The following is a 13,261-nucleotide window of genomic DNA, read 5'->3' as shown; positions in this document are numbered from 1 at the left end:
ACGGTCTGCATGGAGCACTGGGTGTTGTGCACGAACAATGAATCATGGAACACTTCATCTAGAACTAATGATGTAATGTATGGGGATTAACATAAGAATAAAAAAAAAAAAAAAGAAGTTGCTAGGGCTGAGGTCAAGAGATTGTTGCCTGTGTTCTCCTCTAGGATTTTGATAGATTCCTGTCTTACATTTAGGTCTTTCATCCATTTTGAATTTATTCTTGTGTATAGTGTAAGAAAGTGGTCTATTTTCATTCTTCTGTGTGTGGCTGTCCAGTTTTCCCAGCACCATTCATTGAAGAGATTGTCTTTTTTCTACTAGATATTCTCTCCTGCTTTGTGGATGATTAATTGACCATAGAGTTGAGGGTCCATTTCTAGGTTTTCTATTCTGTTCCATGGATCTATATGTCTGTTTTTGTGCCAGTACCATACTGTCTTGATAGTTACAGCTTCGTAATATAACTCAAAGTCCGAAATCATGATGCTTCCCACTTTGCTTTTCTTTTTCAACATTACTTTGCCTATTTGGAGTCTTTTCTGAATCCATACAAATTTTAAAATTGTTTGTTCTAGCTTGGTGAAAAATGCTGGTGTTATTTTGATAGGGATTGCATTGAATGTGTAGATTGCTTTGTGTAGTATAGATATTTTAACAATATTTGTTAAATATTTACTTCATATAGAAGTAAATTTTTAGACAATTTAAAAAGAAAGCTCAGTACTCATTGATAAATGAGTACAGAATAAAAGTAGACAGTTTGGGGTCATGGCTCAGGGCTTACACCATGCTAATAGGATTATGATTGTTCTAGAACATTTAATGTGACTTGCATTAAAAAATCTGCCAAGGAAAGCTCTCTGGTCTCCCCGCTGCTGATTCCTGTTTTTTAACTATCAATCTTCAGAGAGGTTTGATAAAATCTATGTTCTAAGTAAAAGGTGATAACTTGTCATCCAAGGAGGAACTCAGTACGTGAGGTTCAGAATTTCCTCCAAGTCAGCATCCAAACAATTTCCAATACTTTGTGAACTCAGCTAAATCCCACCTGGTAAAAGTAAGCTCTCCTTCTTCCGCTGAGCTCACAAAGCATCGTGCCCCCAAACCCATCCCCTAAATGCTCGTGCCACCTCCTTATGGGTGGAAGAGGACAGCAGGACCCCTGGAGCTAGAGACCTCAGTCCATCAGGTCCTGCGAGAGTTAACTCAGCCAAGCTCAGCCAGTGGTGACTGAAGGATCAAGGATCAGGGTGGAAGTCAGAAATTGGGAGGCACAAGGGGAGGGGAGATAATCAATAGAGAAACTGCACTGTATTTAACAGTCATTGGGTCAGTATGAGGCCAACTGCACCCATGTGGTTTAGACAGCTGGTTTGGTTCCTTCTGCTGCACCGTGAGGGCAGCAGTGGTCTCTGGCCCTGCTCTCTCACTGGTCTGCTTTCTCTCCAGTTCCAGAAGAGGGAAAGATATGTAATTACATGAGTTCACTGTTGTTGACACTAGATTAAGAAAGGCATCCAGAGGCGCTGGTTCCCATGTCCTTATTTACAGATGAAGGGGAGGAAGAACAAGGCTTAGATAACCAGGTTACTGGAGATAATGAAGTAGGATCCACAAATTTAAGAGCTGGGAGCTTCTTGCACTGCACATGGTCTTTCTTGCCATTGGTGCTTTACAATATTCCCTGGGTTAATGAATGAATAAACTCAGCACATGTCCTTGCTTCATTTTCTTCTTTATGATGTCAACACTTGGCTAAGTGAAGAGGAGTTGATTTGGAAGTTCCCATGTGAAAGATGAAGAGCTGCCAGCAAAAGAATACCCTGACAAAGATCTGGGGGCCAGACTGGTTCATAAGCTGTAAGTCACTCATTCAGCCCACCTCCTTAAGCACCAACCAAGCAGGATGCTGGGTGAATCCTGCGTGATCACACCAGTTAATTGAGGAATCTAGCTCTGGGCTACACAGACAGGAGGCTAAATCAGGAGGAAGATTCTGTGCTATGAGTGTATGCCAGGTTGTACTGCAAATCAAGGCCAACATCATCAGATTGAGTTTATAAAATGTTAAGAAGTCGCCGGCCTGTAAATAAAGCTTTAGAAATGCAGCTTCTTCTCCCAGGAAGAAGTCAACACTGACCCTCTCACCAAGGCTAAATATTCACCTAGCTACAGTGTCCTGTAGACAGGGACTCCAGCCTTCCCAGGATGCCTTGAACCTGGCTACTTCCCCAGTTTTCCAAGGGGGTGAATTCAGAGTCCTAAGGAAGCAGGGAGATCCTCAGCCCCAAGAGGCAGACTCTCTCCAATTGTTCTCTGGTCCAGCCCCATTTCTCTACCTCCAGTGAACACAGCCTTCCAGGATCCCCAACCCTTGCTGGTATAAGCAGAGAGCGATGAAGTCCTTCTGCATACTTCCCATGTCCTCCACTCCTACTCCACCAATGCCAAGAACATCCTGTTCTAGACCCATATCATTTCCTGAATCTGCTGTCCCTAATCCAGGGGACCAGCCCAGCTCAAGTCACTGTCATCTGTGCCTGCAAACCTGCAGTTGCCTGCTGAGTGGCTCCCCCATACTACTGGGGCCCTTTAGCCTGCTCTCCAATCCTCTACATACAGTCTCAGCAGGTTGGCCCCTGGGTGTTTCCCCATGGATTTCAGAACAAAACCCTAAATCTTTATTGTTTGGGCTCACAGAGCTCCTCTTTCCCTGGGTCTTCCCTCCCATTTTTCAGGCTCCAGTCTCATGGTCTGTCCTTCACACCCTTATAAAGGTCACAACCCTCACACTACAGGGCCTCTGTCTGTGCTGTACCCCCATATGGAAATCATTCTCCCTCTTAACTATTCCTCCTTTAGATTCCAGCTTTGTTGGCATTCTCCATCAGAGGAGCCAGTCCTACTGCTCATGTCCCAACCAGGGCAGTACCTCTGCTGACACCCTCAACTTCTCCCTGTGGTATCTATCATAGCTACAACTCTCCAACATGTTCAAATCTGTCCACTCTAACAGACTTCAAGGGTCATGAAGGCAGGAGTTCCCTCCTTTAATCCCAGTGCCTAGCCCAGTGCATGGTAGAGACTTAAATAACATTGACTGGCTGGCTCGCTGGCTGATTGACTGGCTGGATGAATGGATAAATGCATGGATAGATAGGTGAGTGGGTGGATAGATGGATGGGTGAATGGATGGATGGATGGATGGATGGATGGATGGATGGGTGGAGGGATGGATGGATGGGTGGATGGATGGAGAGGTGAGTGGGTGGTTAGATGGATGAGTGGATAGATGAATAGATGGATGGATGGATGGGTGGATGGATGGATGGGTGGGTGGATGGATGGATGGAGAGGTGAGTGGGTGGATAGATGGCACCAAAGAGCACAGGGGGATCCTAGGGGTTCTGAGAGAGGATTCCTGGACTATCTCAAATATCTTATTAAAATAAGAAGAACATAAAGGACACCTCTGAAGGGTCTCCAATTAGAGTCTGAGATGGGCACCTTATGCCTTGGGGAGGCTGAAAACCAGTGAGTTCATAACCCCCATGACACCCTAACTCAAATCTCTGTGGAGGGTCGATGTAGCAGACACGGGTGCCATGCCCATAGCCCCTCGGTAGCTGCTGGCCATTCTCCTCCTGCATGTTCCTTCTGGTGAACTAGGTTCTCACTGTCAGCCCAGAGTATCAAGTATTTGCCGCTTCCACGGGGGAAATCGGAGGGGTGGACGAACCATGAGAGACGATGGACTCTGAAAAACAGGCTGGGGGTTCTAGAGGGGAGGGGAGTGGGAGGATGGGTTGGCCTGGTGGTGGGTGTTGAGGAGGGCACGTTCTGCATGGAGCACTGGGTGTTATGCACAAACAATGAATCATGGATCACTTTATCTAAAACTAATGATGTAATGTATGGGGATTAACATAAGAATAAAAAAAAAAAAGAATTTGCCGCTTCCAATAGGAGGGTAGCTGGAAGAGAGCTGCCACAGCCCTGTCTCCTTGGCTCAGAAAACTGAGAGTATTCCCTCGGGACCATGCTCCAGGAGCCTCAGTGTTACTGCGCACTCAGGTACCCTCTGTTGGTTTCCCCCATTCCTGTCTGACTTCTCCTCTCGAATAAATGACTTGTCTCAAATCTGTGTCTCAGGGTCTACTTCTGGGAAGACAGCTCCGATGACTAACACATCTGCGACTTCAGGAAAAGCACCCTTTGCTTCAAGGGTCTTTGATGAGCTGCTGGGAGGAAGGGGCCTGCTGTGGCCGGGATTCTCAGAACTCCGGCCCTTCCTGCTAACCCTGAGCCGGGGGAGTCGGGAATGCAAGTCCAGGGCCATGAGGCCAGAAACATTTTCCTCTTTTCTTTCTGATGCTTTTTGTGACACTGCCACCTCACAACACAGTATTTGCACTGTGAAACCCTGAAAACTGCCAAATTCCATCCCATTTGGTTTAATGCTCTTTAGGAGCTTGGCATTGTGTTAGACAATCCGTCATTCCCACGGCCCAGTTCCTATTTAAAAACTGCCCATCTATTTAAAGTTCACGATGAGGGGATAAAAGAAAAAAGACTTCCAAAGCCAAAGGGAACATGAGATAGGCAGAAGAAAAATCCAGTTTGCTTCTAAAAAAGGCTGAAAATTATAACCATCCGTGGCCTCATGTCTCAAGCCTGAGAATTTTTTTTTTTTTTCCTTCTGATTGTTTGCAAACCAAAGTGGAATTTTATTATGGGTTACTAAGTGAGCTTTTTCAAGTTCCTAGTCCCCCAAAGTCTCCACTTACTCTGTAGCTTGCCATTTAAGTTTGTCCTGCAGATGGGAAAGACAAGGGAGCCCAAATAAAGCGGCGGGCGTCTCTGAGCTGGAACTGCCTGCCCCGCACGCTGCTACATTTCCCCAGAGATTAGCCAGAGACCCAGCGCAGCCGTCTGACCTCTTCTATGAACAACAAAACCGTGATGAAGGCGACAGGAGTCAGAACACTATTCACTGCAGGAAGCCCCAGTATCCGGTAAGAAGTAAGAAGTACAACAGTACAGGATGCGCCTTGGGTCAGGGGGATGTGAAAGCCCTCAGTCTTTGTGTTCCTCCCTGGGCCAGAGCGTCTGCGTCTGAGCCCTCGGTTCTCCTCGGAGCTCAGCTCGCCTGCGGCTCTCACCGCAGGGCCACCAGCCTCCCGCCGGGAGGGACACGGCGCCATGATGGCCACCTGCGCTGGGCTGCCGCTGCTGCTGCCGCTGCTGCTGCTGAGGCTGCTTCTGGGCCAGCCCTGGGCGGGGGCCGGCGCTCACAGGGAGGCCGCGGTGTGCGCGGGCAGGGCCTGCTACACTGCGCACTGGGGCAAGCTGAGTGCGGCCGAGGCCCAGCTTCACTGCAGCAGGAACGGCGGCAACCTGGCCACGGTGAGGAGTGAGGAGGAGGCCCGGCACACCCAGCGAGCCCTCACCCAGCTCCTGGAGTCGGAGGCGCCCCTGGCAGCTCGGATGGGCAAGTTCTGGATCGGGCTCCAGCGCGAGAAGGCCAAGTGCTTGGACCCCAGCCTGCCGCTGAAAGGCTTCAGCTGGGTGGGCGGTGGGGAGGACACGCTTTACACCAACTGGAACAAGGAGGTCAGGAGCTCTTGCATCTCCAGGCGCTGTGTGTCCCTGCTGCTCTATCTGTCCCAGCCGTCCCATGCCAGCCACCTCCCCAAGTGGTCCGAGGGCCCCTGCGGGAGCCCGGGCTCTCCGGGAAGCAACATCGAGGGCTTCGTGTGCAAGTTCAGTTTCAAAGGCATGTGCCAGCCTCTGGCTCTGGGGGGCCCAGGCCGGGTGAACTACACGACCCCGTTCAATGCCACCAGCTCTTCCCTGGAGGCCGTGCCCTTCGGCTCTGCGGCTACTGTGGTCTGTGGGGCCGGGGAAGCCGGTCAGGAGGATTACTTCATGTGCAGGGAGAAGGCCCCCGATGTGTTCGACTGGGGCAGCTCGGGCCCCCTCTGCGTCAGCCCCCAGTATGGGTGCAGCTTCAACAATGGGGGCTGCCAGCAGGACTGCTTCGAGGGGGGCGACGGTTCCTTCCGCTGCGGCTGCCGGCCGGGCTTCCGGCTGCTCGACGACCTGGTGACCTGTGCCTCCCGGGACCCTTGCAGCTCCAGCCCGTGCCGGGGGGCAGCCACCTGTGTCCCGGCACCCCACGGGAAGAATTACACATGCCGCTGCCCCCAGGGCTACCAGCTGGACTCAAGTCAGCGGGACTGCGTGGACATGGACGAGTGCCAGGACTCCCCCTGCCGGCAGGCCTGTGTCAACGTCCCTGGGGGCTTCCGCTGTGAGTGCTGGGTGGGCTACGAGCCCAGCGGCCCCGGGGAGGGGCCCTGTCGGGATGTGGACGAGTGTGTCCCGGGCCGCTCGCCCTGCGCCCAGGAGTGCACCAACACCGACGGCTCCTTCTACTGCTCCTGTGAGAAGGGCTATGTTCTGGCCGGGGCGGAAGGCACCGAGTGCCAGGACGTGGACGAGTGTGCGGACACGGAGAACAGCCTTTGTGATAGCTTGTGCCTCAACACGCAGGGCTCCTTCCGCTGCGGCTGCCTGCCGGGCTGGGAGCTGGGCCTGGACGGGGTCTCGTGCACCCCGGGCCCCACGTCCCTGACCCTGTTGTCTGGGCCTCCCCAGGGGGAGGATGCAGGAGATAGAGAGGGGAAACTCGTGCATTCTGCCACAATGTCCAGGCCCACCAGGGACCCTGAGGGCACCTCCAAGGAGGCACCCACCGCAAAGGGACCCTCCCTCCCACGCAACGCCCCCGTCACCCTGGCCGCACCCCACATGCCGGCTCCCAGTGGGCCCCCTGATGTCTGGATGGAGCCCAGCACCCATCACCCCATGGTCACCCCTGGCCGTGGGGAGAATACAGAGGAGGATTTCACCACCAAACAAAGCGATGAGGGCACCGACGGACAAAAGCTGCTGTTGTTCTACATCCTGGGCACCGTGGTGGCCATCTTACTCTTACTGGCTCTGGCTCTAGGGCTACTGGTCTACCGCAAGCGGAGAGCAAAGAGAGAGAAGGAGAAGGAGAAAAAGCCCCAGAACGCAGCTGACAGCTACTCCTGGGCTCCAGAGCGAGCTGAGAGCAGGGCTTTGGAGAATCAGTACAGGTAAAGGAGGCCTCAGGTCACCCAGAGGGGGTGGGAGGGTGGGCAGTTGCGGGGAGGTGGGAGGGCAAGGACCGGCACACAAAGCAGGCGGAGTACAAGGGGCAGGTGTTGTCCAGGCTGTCAGCCCAGGGGCACTCACTAAGGGCTGTCGCCCTGCCGGGGACATAGAGCACGTGGGCCTCTCCTGGGGTCTAGATGTGCTCGGCGGGTCACAGCAGCTTCCAATGCTGTCCTGGTTGTTTTCTGTAGTCCGACGCCAGGGATGGACTGCTGAAGGTGAAACGGCCCCAGAGACACTGACAATTGGCTACCACCATCCTCAGAGCTTTACGCACCCCATCGGAGGGCGGGGGGGCACATCCTTCCAAAAGACTGGACTGGAATCTTAGCAAACAGTTGTAAACATTCTTAAAGGCCTGGCCACTTGGAATATACAGGTATTTTCTACGTGTGTGTGGTATTCTTGAAGTGGATGCAATGGGTTGGGATGTCATTTCGGGAATACTGTGAATATTAACAATTCTCACTCACTTATCTTGTCAAATTCAAATGTGACTGATTTCATGTCTGCCGCTGGTTCTGGATCAAGGACTTACAAGTCAGGTGCTAATGGGACTCCTTTTGAACTGCTTCTCTGCTCACTGGAATCATCTAAGAAGAAAAGGTGGTCTGCTAATGCTAATTAGGATTGGAATGTTTCGTTCCTCTTGGTAGAACAGAGACTAAATCAATTGTTTAATTACGTAAGAAGCTTTTTTTTTTTTTTTTTTTTTTTGGTCAAAAGGAACATATTCAGGACTGGAAACATCTCTTTACATTTGCGTTCATGCATTTTCCCATCACAAGCCCTGCTGAGCTTTATAGTTGGAGTCCTGCAGAAAGACCAGAGTACACTGATCTGTTTAGGTAGCAAGGATGCTGGAAGTTTAGAAATTGCATTTCCTAGTTCTTAGTGTCTCTAATAGTCTTGGGTTTATTTGCAAGTGAAGTCTGGAAAGTGTGGGAGAAGTATAAAGTGAGTTGAAAGCATTTTTGAAAGCACGTACTCCAAAGAGCTTGAGAGAGAAACCTGGGGTTTGTTCCGCAAATACTTGAATCAATCCATCTAAATGCACTTGCATTAACACACACTGACTATTGATGAGGTGAACGCACACAAGGATAAAAGCTGGAGACATCTCGTCTCTGGGTGAGTGCAGCCCCGAGACACCTCCCATGCCACCTGCCTTCCCTGCGTGCTGTTCTGGATTTAAATGCTCTGATCGTAGATGGACAGAGCCCTGAGAAGTCTCTCATTCTGATTATTAAGGCTGTGTGAGGGGGATGAGCTGCTGAGTTTTGAAAGCTGGCATCGTAAGGCATCTTAACCTAGCTCACAGCTGGTATTGCTTCTTGAGAACACGATCCTGACTTGTGGCTGTCGCTTGCAAGAAAGGGACCGGGCAGGCAGGACGCTGTCCCCTTTCTGCTTGAAGAACGTTTGTCACATTTTTCTCTATTTCTTAAAAAAAGTGGGGGAGATGGGAGGGAGAGAAAAAAAGAGAATAGCTCAAATCTTTTGCAACCACAAAAACCACTCAAAGCAATTTTAATTTATTTTTAAATGCTCACTTGCAAAGGTTTCCCTTCCCTATGTAGTGGTGGAGAGTACTCTCTCCCCACGCAGTTCTGCCTGGGTCACTGGAAAGCAGCTCAGGGATTCACCAACGGTCAGAGCTGTTAAAAACTGCCTGACTAGCACCGGGAGACCTCAGGTCATCTGCAGGCTTGTTGCTGTCACCTTGTAGAACAGAACGGGAGTGTGTTTTCTTCTAGGGATTCCAAAACCTGCCTGTCAGAACCAGGGTGCCCTACTGTTTCTGGTTTTGCCTTAGAAACACATCTGTCCCAGAGGCGGACACCTGGGGCACGAGGAGCTGCCAGGTGCACGGCCCTCAGAGTTAAATAAATATACTTTAGATATTTTTGAAATGTAGATGCTATATTTCAGGGGTTTTTTTTGTTTTGTTTTGTTTTGTTTTTAAGGAAATGGGTAACTGAAGGAGTGGGTGTAAGGAAAGATGAAGGTTTTGGAGGACTTAGCACAGTATTTGGAACTTCTGCTTTTTAAAGACCTCAGTTGAAATACTGGTGCTTAACACCCAAGGAGGCAAAGGTTGTATCCACTGGCCATAGGACCCTTGGCCATCTGTTGTGTGGGAACCAACCATGCCACTATTCAGATGATTTTAAAGAGTTGGCCAGATGCGTTGCTGACAATATCGGCACTTACATGAAATAAATGCAAATTCAACAGCTTTAGCTCCAGGCTTTTACGATTCTACCTTGTCACTAGAAGGAAGGAGACATTCCTGTTCTAGGCTTCCCCTAAGCCCCTCTGGGGACCTGTGGGACCTTGTACTGGCTGAGGTCCCCAAGTGTGCCCACTCATTTTTAGAGTCGGATTTCTTCTTCGGTGCTTCTATGTTTGAATCCCTCCGTGGGTAAAATGCCCTATCCCGACAGCATGAAGACCGCAGATCCCCACTGTGAAACATGCAAGGGGAGAAATGGGCTGATATACCTCTGTCATTTTGTCTGAGGGATGTGAATCCTTGTTTGGGGAGATGGGGGCCCACGGCAGTGGATACACAAATGCCCACTGGCTGCGTGGCCATTGACCAACAATCCTTTTATCCAGAAGCTCCCCAGGTGCCTGGGCCATGACACCGCCTGAGAAATGGAAGGGATGGAGCATGGGAGAGGTAGGCTCTGCCATGTACAGACTCCTCCAACTGAGTCCCTGGGCTGGGCAGGGGCATACCAGGCACCGTTCTGTCCCTGAGCTGCCAAACAGCAGAATGGCCAGGGCGATAGGGAAAGCGAGACAGCTTCACTTGGCAGCGAGTTCTAAGACAATGGAGACTTTTGTCCAAATAGAATTTCCCATACTTCAATAATTCTAGGATGCACTTAGAAAAACTGTATTCAGAACAAACCCACTCCGTCCCGTCCCCTCCCTCCAAGGCGGATCATTGAAGGGGAGGATGCAGCCCACTATGCCCCTTCCTGAATTTCAGGGATGCTCCCTGCTCTTTGCTCTTGTTCATTTGCACACGTGATGCAGAGCAAGCCCCGCCCCAGAATCTGAGGAGTGTATAAAGCAAAGGTGGGGCAATTATCCGAAAATGCCTTGAGAGTGGTGGACCCGGTGGGGCTTTTTGTAGGGTGCACCCACCGCTGCTCAACACTGTGGCTGGTGTCCCTTTGGTTCACCCTCATGCCTGATTATCATAACCGTGATATCTGGCGCTACACAGCCCCATGGTGTTTTCTGGGCAGCATAAAGTGAGTGACTCAAGTGGGTTTCTTCTTAAGGACAGGAGGGATGCAGGCTAACACCCTCCCTGTGATTAGGCAAAAAGGTGGAATAAAAAGTTAAACACGTATGCGAACGTGTTTATGTACATAGTATAGGAAGAACTAAGTTGGAAATGAATCTCTCTCCCTGAAACACACACGTGCGTGTTGCTATTCTTACGTTCCATTCAGGAGCCCCTGTTTGAACACATCCTGATAGGACCTGGAGTTTTATCACCGAAAAACCTTTGGAGAATATGGACGTGATCACTAGCTAATTTTATTCCAGCCCTCTTTCCCACAAATATTCCTGTGAAAACTAAGAGAACAGAGGCAAGATTTGACCTAAAAAATGTACTACATTCAAAATAATGCAGTTTTTAAAAGCAAATATAGGACAGCCTTTTCCTATTATTTTTCTCCTTAGCTTCTCCATTGTCTGGATCAGGAAAACAGGAAAGCATGGCTTTCTAGCAGCTGCAAAATGGTCTAATGTCCCCTCCATATTTCCATCACCTTAAACAATAGATTTAGCATGGGAATCTGAGATATGATCCCTGAAAACATCTATCCCTATCTGCTGCAAAACCTACTGCTATGTCTGTGTGGTTTGTGGTGTTTGTCAACCAAAAAAAAAAAAAAAAAAAAAGCTGATAATCAAAATTCTCCATGTATTCTATAATCAAATACCATATTCTGTTCCAGATTCCTGAAACTAATGCTCACTGAAGTGCTTTAAAAAAAAATGAATTGTGTTTTGACCTGTTCTCCGGAGATCATGCCCATCTATTTTAGGAAGAAACTCTGGAAATTCTGTCTTACATTGTTCCTCTTATCTGCAAGGGGGCAAGCATTTCCTTTCTGCACATTTTGCCCACCGTTCTTCCAGGCTGGGTACTTTACTCATATTTAGCTGAAGCTTGAATTAGGTCATTCACAAGGCCTTATTTTGTGATACTTGATGCGACTGTAAATGTCAATCATCACTGCACGAGAGCTAGATGAGAATGTAAGTATTTTTAAATCTGTGGATTTGAAATGTGGTCCACTAATTCTGCCATTGTGGGATTTCTCTGTAGGGCTTCTTTCTGTCCTGGGCACAATTGTTTCCCAGGGCGGGGAGGACAGGCTTGGCCGCTGCATCGGCCTTACGACTCTGAGAAACCAAGGGGCATCTCAGGTCCGCCTCAATGAGTAGCCTGCTTGTTGTCCTTTGTGTTTTATGTCACATGCCTAACCTAATAAACTCTGGAATGCATTTGTTGTCAATTTGTTTTAATACATTTCATAACAACTCTAAATACATGGCAGAACTTGAATTCATGGTCATTAAACATAACCGTTTCCCTCCTCAAAGAGTTGCTTGAAGAAGTACCTTGTCTGCCCCATTTCTGCATCTTTACCTACTGGTAGTGACACTAAGTCCAGGGCACCTAGGTTGGGACGAGGCCCTGTCCACGGGGCAAGGACATTCCTAGGGACTGGGCTGCACTGTGTCCTGTGTCCCGGCTGCTGAACCCAGCCAGGCTGGACTCAATGCTTCCAGATTTATCTTCTGGTCTGAGTCTACTCCCCCATGCCTCTCTGCCCGTTTAATTCCCTGCATCGTTTTAATTGCATGGGGGGGCACCTGGTGCAGGATTAAACATGTCCAATTGGTGTGATGTGGAAACACCGTTCTGTAATTATCATAGGACCACTTGTCGCCACTTTGTCAGCAAAGCCTTTTCCGTTCGTTTAGCTAATTACACAGGCAGACCACATCCCTCATTGCTTGGCTGCACGAATCTCACTGTGCCTGGAGGCCCGGGCAGCAGGTGGTCTGATTTGAGTCGGCCTGCCTCTCAGACTGCGCGCCTGGTGAGAACAGGGCCTGGGGAGGAGAAAGTGCCCTGCTGTCATGCTAAAGGACAAGACACTTCCGATAACCATTCATTGCTTACGGTTAAATAAAGCTGATCCTTTTAGCAGTCCAGTCACTAACGAAATACATTTGGAAATTCTATCTTAATATGAACAGCCATGACTGCCTCCCAACACACACACACACACACACACACACACACACCACAATTTTAACAGGCTTCTCTTTCATATTGAAAAACCTGAGGCCAGTGTTTCCTAATTAAGGAAAAGCCCATGAACAAAATTGCCAAATTTAAACTCCTCTTGGTGACTTTTGCTACCTGCTAACTAAAATAACAAATATTAGATACATCTTTCAAATATGAATCATTTACAAAGAAATTCAATTCATAGAGTTATATTTACTGCTCAATAAAAAGTCCATTTGTAGCAGACATGTAGATTAAAATACAAGACTCACCTGCCATGGAGTTTAACACGAATCAAACGAACATATCAAGTTCTCAGCTGACTTCTAAATATATTCAGTAAGCGGAGACAGGGCACAGATAATAAACCTGCAAACTCGAAGCCTCAATTAGCCCTTCACAGCTTCCCTAGGCCCCCCAGGTCATCCGTTGCAGAGGAAATGATGGACAGGTAAGTGGTGAAAAGGTGAGCAAAGTGCAGTGAAGAAATGAAAGAGCAGGATAACCCCTGAGGCTGGCAACCACCCCCGGGGAGCCTGACTTGACAGAATGCTCTTCACGGGGCTGCACATGCAGGTCCTCACCTGAGCCTCCTGGCACCCAAACCGCGGCACCATGAGCTGCTTCCCCACCCCGCCCCCGAAATCTTTTTGCTGGGGTTTTATGTGAAGTCTGTCATCATTGACTTGGATGTTGATCTTCTCCTGTGGTTGAAAACTGGTC

The 13,261-nt window shown here is 49.3% G+C and overlaps 1 protein-coding gene across 1 annotated transcript; it reads left to right on the top strand.

Annotated features, from left to right (window-relative positions):
- The first annotated feature begins 4,926 nt into the window (after positions 1-4,926).
- On the top strand, positions 4,927-11,742 carry CD93 (CD93 molecule). The gene is made up of 2 exons (XM_006741125.3): positions 4,927-7,145; positions 7,395-11,742. The coding sequence occupies exons 1-2, from the start codon at positions 5,203-5,205 to the stop codon at positions 7,417-7,419; spliced, it is 1,968 nt and encodes a 655-aa protein (XP_006741188.2). The 5' UTR covers positions 4,927-5,202; the 3' UTR covers positions 7,420-11,742.
- Positions 11,743-13,261: the final 1,519 nt, after the last annotated feature.

The sequence above is a fragment of the Leptonychotes weddellii genome, chromosome 10, assembly GCF_054177405.1.
Source record: "Leptonychotes weddellii isolate Sample4059 chromosome 10, ASM5417740v2, whole genome shotgun sequence".
NCBI lineage: Eukaryota > Metazoa > Chordata > Mammalia > Carnivora > Phocidae > Leptonychotes > Leptonychotes weddellii.
Note: the sequence above shows the minus strand (reverse complement) of the source record. Positions and strands in the feature narration are given on the sequence as shown.

Excerpts from the sequence above, each read along its gene's own strand:
- CD93 (XM_006741125.3), top strand. The coding sequence starts at position 5,203 with ATGATGGCCACCTGCGCTGGGCTGCCGCTGCTGCTGCCGCTGCTGCTG. Across the intron at positions 7,146-7,394 it reads GCTTTGGAGAATCAGTACAG|TCCGACGCCAGGGATGGACT; the intron begins GTAAAGGAGGCC and ends TGTTTTCTGTAG.